Consider the following 6,545-nt stretch of genomic DNA (forward strand, 5'->3'; position numbering starts at 1 on the left):
GGACCAGGCTTGTTCCCCACAGACGCACTGGCTGGAATTTTAAAGGAAAGAGTTTTCCAAAGACAAAATGAGCTGCCTCCTCAACAGGCAGTGAGCTCCCTGTCACTGTAGCAGGGTAGGCTTGAGAATAAAGGCTGGTGTAGATGACATTTTAGGACTTTCAGGGAATGAAGCTAATACTGCAGTCTTCTTTTAAAAAAGAAAAGAAAAAAAAGCTCCCGGTCGGTGTGGTTCAGTGATTGAGCATCTACCTAGGAACCAGGAGGTCAATTCCCAGTCAGGGCACATGCCCGAGTAGCGGGCTCCATCCCCAGTAGGGGGCATGCAGGAGGCAGCCAATCAATGATGCTCATCATTAATGTAACTCCCTCCCTCTCTCTGAAATCAATACAAATATATATCTTTAAAATAACATTAAATTAGAATTTTTTTTAAAAGCTCCCAACCATGGCTGTGTAGCTCACTTGGTTAGAGCATCATCCCAATACGCCAAGGTAGTAAGTTCTATCCCTAGTCAGGGCACATACAAGAAATAGCCAGTGAACGCATGAATGGGGTAGAACAGCAAAGCGATATTTCTCCCTTCCTCTCTCTAAAATCAGTAAATAAAATTTGAAAATTACAAAAGAAAGCTCTTAATTCTTAGCCAGTGTGGATGGTAGTTCCCTTCTAGTTATCAGTACGTTAAGGGGGAAACTGGAAGTAGTAAGAAAATGTGGGGCTCAGAAACCTTCCACAAGGTAAATGGCATCCATTCATTCAATACTTCAAGCACGCACCCCGAGAAATTCATTGTTAAAAATGTAAGGGTCACCCAAGCCGGTTTGGCTCAATGGATAAGAGTGTCGGCCTGCGGACTAAAGAGTCCCAGGTTCAATTCCAGTCAAGGGCACATGCCTGGGTTGTGGGCTCAGTCCTCAGTAGGGGGTGTGCAGGAGGAAGCCAATCAATGTTCTCTCTCATCATTGATGTTTCTATCTCTCCCTCTCCCTTCCTCTCTGAAATCAATAATAAACAGAAAAAAAGAAAAAAACAGCAGGGTCATCTTGGCCATAAAGAAACTATGTCTTTAAAATTGAAACCCTGTGATTGATATTCTGTTTTGGGTTTTTTTTGGCAACTTCTTGCTGGTAATTATGGATCACATGCAGGTGATAACCTAAGGTTTCTTCTACAGCTTGAACATGTGGGACCATTTGTAGGAACAGCCAAGAACGTTGCCTTGGTTACCGCAGGCTGTAAGTTACCATGCAGCCAGGAAAACAGCAGGCATGACTGGCTCTTTCAGGGGCCTGCTGTCCACATGCCTCAGCACCCCTGGGCCAGTTCAGCTCACAACAGAATTCATCCTCGAGTTCTTCCGGTTTAAAAATAAGGGTGGTCCAAATGGGCAATTAAAAGATCGGGAGCCTTTGCACGCTTCCCGAGGATGGCTGAGGTCCAGAGTTGGGCTGAGTGGTGCCATGTCCTTCTGCGCCAGGCCTGCAGCCCGGTGGCAGCTGGGGCGAGTGCACCCCAGGGTGAGAAGGGAGGAGCCGTCCCCTCTGACAGCAGGGGACTGTCGGTCCCAGATCTCACCCGTTTCCAGCCCGCTGGCTCTCTGCTCGGTGGGAGTCACACGTTGAGGATCCGGGGAGCCGGAGCCTGGAAGATGGCTGAGGCATTAGGAGTGAACGTCTTCCTCACCTCAGGGACCTGAAACACGAGACGTGGCACAGATCAGTGGGCCTCTCCCTCCACTTCCCCTCCCTCAGCTCCGGAAACAGTTCCTCCTCTCGGCCCCCCTTTGTCCTCTGCGAGTTGAAGCTACTAACCTGAAGGGTCTTTGGGGGAACCTCCACAGTGGGCAGGGTCACTGCATAGTAGGTCAGATATGGCACATGACCTTCCATCCTGCTCCCTGAAGCCGCCTCCGGGTGGAATTGGGAGCTGAACAGTCCCCACCTCCCTTCCATCTCCACGAGAATGCCTGTCACTACTGCTTGGCGGTCAAAGGTAAGACTGGGACTTAGGCGGGAAAGACACCTGCTCACCAGAGAAGCCAGCACTGGGGACACCACCTGGCCAGTGCAAAGGACCTTGGGTTTCTGTTTAGTCACTGCTGCCCCAGCCATAATGCCATTTACACCCTGCAATCTGACCCCTAGTCCCTAATCTGAGGGTGGGGGAGTGGGGGCGGGGAGGAGAAAGGCCTGTCCCACAGGCCCTGCAGCACCAGCTCAGGCTGACCTGGAAGCCGGCCCCAGGGCCGCCGGCCCATCCTGAGCTGTGGGCTGTGATCACCGTGGTTGGTTTCGCCTTTGTGGATCTTGCCGGCTTGACTCCAGTCCAGGCCTGGAATTCCTGTCTGGAACAGAGACCAGGGTCACAATCTCACACAGTCAGCCGCCGCTGCCCCTGCTCCTGCAGGGCCACTGCCCTGGCCCGTGCTTCGCGGAGAATCCCCGGCCATGCCCACTGCTGAAACGCTGCTTCGGCTCCGGGGGCTCCTCCCTCACAAAAACTAGTTGTAGTTGCAAAGGGTGTGTGCTGCCCGGGCACAGCCACTTCCTGGAGGAAGCACACCTAGCTGTGCCCTTCACTTCTGAGTCTCCACCTGCACCGTGAAGTTGGCTCACCTGACCCCCCAAGGAAGTAGCAGCAGAAACTTGACGCCCACGTTGCAGATGAGCAGCTGGCTCAGCTGCGCGGAGAGTTAGGAAAGAACCGTTGGCACTTGCGTCTTACTCGTCCCAAACTGCAAACACCTGGTGTGTGCTGGGCCTAGGAGACAGCCAAGCCCCAGCCCTTCCCTCCAGTGCTCCCTGCATTGTCTCTGGGACGCCTCAGGGGCCCCAGCGGCCCAGAGCCAGGGAAGGTGCCCACTTGCAGCACAGGTCACTGAGGACCCCGTGCCCAGAGGAGGTGCCGGCCTGGAGAGTGCCCAGCACAGCATAGTCGTCCGCCCCTGGTTACGAGTGAGAAGGAAAATAAGGCTCAATGTTACTTCTAGTTTTTAACCATTTGTCTTAACTCGTGCAAAAGAGAATAATCATAGTGACCATCGCAAACCCTACAAGATGGCCTGGCTCTTTTGTAAGGCTCTGCACTCAAGCATCGGTGCAGGGAGGGGAGGTGGCATGCAGCAGGGAAAGCCAGCTCCCTGGAGGGAGGTGGCAAGTGACGGGCTGCCGCCGCCTCCCTCCATGTCCTGGGAGTAAGACTTCTTTAGATGAAGACTTAATTCCTCTGAACAGAAAAGGCCTGTTTTAATTACATCAACACTACTAGCCGGTGAGCTCAGGAAGGCAGAGCCCTGCCGTGTCCACAGGAGCACCTGGCCTGGCGGAGGCTGTATTCGGTGGAAAGTGCCCAGCTGGCTGGGCAGCACCACGTGTGGGCTGGATCCACTCCCGTCTCATCCCACCCACAGCCCTGGCCTGGTTTCAGGCCCTGCAGTCAACAAAGCTGCCTTTTCTTGGCAGCGGTGCAGCTGGGCTGCGTGTGCAGGGAGCAGCCGTGTCTGTCCGGGGTCAGCACTCGGATGCCAGGAGGCGAGCGGGCCAGGGCCCTATCGGATCAGTTTTGCCGCTGAAGCTGCAGGGCTCCCGAGACCGGCTGCCTGAGCCATCTGCTGCTCTGTTTCTCCTGGGGGAGCAGGTCCTCCCCTGGACAAGCCCGTCTGTCCCCAAACTGAGCTGGGCCTAGGGCAGTGATGGCGAACCTTTTGAGCTCAGCGTGTCAGCATTTTGAAAAACCCTAACTTAACTCTGGTGCTGTGTCACATACAAAAATTTTTTGATATTTGCAACCATAGTAAAACAAAGATATATTTTTTATATTTATTTTATATATTTAAATGCCATTTAACAAAGAAAAATCAACCCAAAAAATGAGTTCGCGTGTCACCTCTGACACGCGTGTCATAGGTTCGCCATCACTGCCCTAGGGAATAGCCTGTGGGGTACACATTTGGTCTCTGAGGTGAGACACATGGTGCCACTGCCTGCTCCTTGGGCCTGTGCCAGCTGCTCGACAAGACGGAGCTGATTGCAGAGGTTCCTGTGAGGTCTTGGGGAGACAACCGGAGGAAGTCCTGAGCCTGGTGCCCAGTACGTGCTACGCAGAGTGGCAGCTAGTGCCTGACGTGTCACTGGAGCGGGGAGGACCCCGCAGGACGTTCAGACCTGCCATCTGCTCACCACAGAGGAGGGACCACTTCTAAAGCCCAGCCTCCAAACATCCAGCGAGGAGGAGTCAGTACCACACGAGGCAGCTGCTCCCTGCTCCCTGCCCTTCAGTTCTGACTCTTGGAAGCTGCTCCCTGCCATCACCCCCTGTCCTGCTGCTGGCCCCCGGGACATCAGCCGCGTGAAGGCGCTGCACACCCAGGACCGCTGCCCTCCCAGGCCTCCTCCTGGCTCAGGGCCCGAGTGCAGCAGTCAGGACCCACCACCTCCTTCCCTGCCCCGACTCCCACACGCCGAGAACAGGAGTCCATGAACACAGACCACCCGCTAACAATCACTCCCCATCGAGTTCTTAAAAACTGCAGGCCCGTGAAGGCGGTGGAACGTTCTACATGTCTTGATAATGGTGGTGGTGCCCAGGCTTCTACCAGTCATCCACTTACAGTGGATGAATGTCACTGTATGGAAATTACATCTCAGTTGATTTGAGCCCCAGCCGGTTTGGCTCAGTAGACAGAGCATCGGACTGTGGACCAAAAGGTCCCGGGTTTGATTCCAGTCAAGGGCACGTACCTCGGTTGCAGGCTCCTCCCCGGCCCAGGCCCTGGTCAGGGCTCGTGCAGGAGGCAACCAATTAATAGGTTTCTCTCACATTGCTATTTCTTTCCTTCTCTCTTCCACTCTCTTTAAAAATAATAAACGAAAAAATATCCTTGGGTGAGGATTAAAGAAAAAAAATACAGTTGATTCGAAAATAAAACTGAGGTGGAAAGTTTATACCTCTTTGCTCCTTTAATACCACAAGTAGGAATTTATACTAAAGAAATTATGATAGGAGCAAAGATTTAGCTATAAGGACGCTTATAATAGAAGTGTTTTTTTCCCTCTAAAATTTTTTAAAAATATATTTTATTGATTTTAGAGAGGAAGGGAGAGGGAGACAGAAACATCAATGATGAGAGAGAATCATTGATTGGCTGCCTCCTGCACGCCCCCTGCTGGGGATCGAGCCCACAACCCAGGCATGTGCCCTTGGCCGGAATCGAACCTGGGACCCTTCTGTCCGCAGGCTGACACTCTACCCACTGAGCCAAACCAGCCAGGGCTTCCCTCTAAAATTTTATTTATTTATTTTTGGTTACTCCTCACCCGAGGATATTTTTTCCATTGATTTTTTTAGAGAGCGTGGGAGGGAGAGAGGAAGGTGGGGAGCGTCAGAAACATCCCTGTGAGAGAGACACATGGATTGGTTGCATCCCCCACCGCCCGACTGAGATCGAGGATCAAATCTGCAACGGAGGTATGTGCCCTAGACCTGGAATCAAACCGTCGGTCTTTCGGTGCGCGGCCGGCCGACCGGCCAAGGCAAAATATTGTTTGCTTTTAAAAGGTAACACCTGAAAAAAAAAAAATAAATAAAAGGTAACACCTGGGCGCTTTTTCTTTTTAAAGCCACAATGTGAGACAGAGTAAAGTGCAAAGTCAGTCTCCTTCCTCGCTAGCAACATACCCCCCTCCCCCCCCCAGGTTACCACCCCTCAGCGATCTCCTTGCTTGTATGTGTACATCAACACCCCTTTTGAAAACGGAGTAGCAGGCATGCTGTTTTGCATCTTGCTGGTTTGACCTGGGCCTATTGAGGAGCTTCTGTTATCAGTACCTTCTCGGCTCCCAGTGGCCCATCCTTTGGCGGAGCTGCAACTATCCAGCCCCTCCGCGGGACAGGGAGTTGTTTCCACCTTCGCCTGTACAATGTTGCAACGGACCTTATATTCCTTAGCTCCACCCCGCATAGGGCAATTCCTGGGAGCGAAGTAACTGCTCAAAGGGGCAGTGTTTTTAACAGCCCAGCTGCTTGGGCCTCACCACCAATCCCCCAGAGCGCACGGGCCAGAGGGAGCTGAGGCAGTCCGCCTGCGCGCACCCCTCCTGAGGCCGGGCCCACCTGGTGGGAGTTAAAGGGAAGCAGATTCACCTCCAAGGCAGGCTTTCTGACGGCGCAGCCCGAGATGGGTGCGGGGCTGGAGGTGAGGTAGTGAGCTCTCCGTCGGCGGAGGTGTTCGCTCATTCACTCTGAGGCGGGTCGAGGAGCAGCGAAGAGACCCCTGCCGCGCCCAGGGGGCAAAGGGAATGATCTTCGAGGCCGCCCGCCGCTCTCTAAGTCGTGTGGGATGGGGGTTCCGGGCGCCCCCTCGCCCCCACCCACCCGTGTCCTCCTGGCTCCCGGCCTCGGTTTCCTCCGCCCACCGGGTCTGGACGCGATGCGCTCCCCGTCCCCAGCCCCATACCTGTACGACGAGGTTGCTGCTGTAGCCGCGTCCGCATCGCCGATGGGGAGCACGTAGATCCCCCGGCCAGGGGGTGCGGGAGAGGTGC

The 6,545-nt window shown here is 53.9% G+C and overlaps 1 protein-coding gene across 1 annotated transcript; it reads right to left on the reverse strand.

Annotated features, from left to right (window-relative positions):
- Positions 1–967: 967 nt before the first annotated feature.
- Positions 968–6,540, reverse strand: MAP6D1 (MAP6 domain containing 1; the record flags this gene model as incomplete). Its single annotated transcript, XM_005872152.2, has 3 exons — positions 968–1,695; positions 2,230–2,347; positions 6,458–6,540. Coding segments are annotated over 3 exons (282 nt in total), but the record flags the coding sequence as incomplete, so codon positions are not given.
- Positions 6,541–6,545: the final 5 nt, after the last annotated feature.

Source organism: Myotis brandtii, unplaced genomic scaffold (genome assembly GCF_000412655.1).
Source record: "Myotis brandtii unplaced genomic scaffold, ASM41265v1 scaffold368, whole genome shotgun sequence".
Classification (NCBI taxonomy): Eukaryota; Metazoa; Chordata; class Mammalia; order Chiroptera; family Vespertilionidae; genus Myotis; species Myotis brandtii.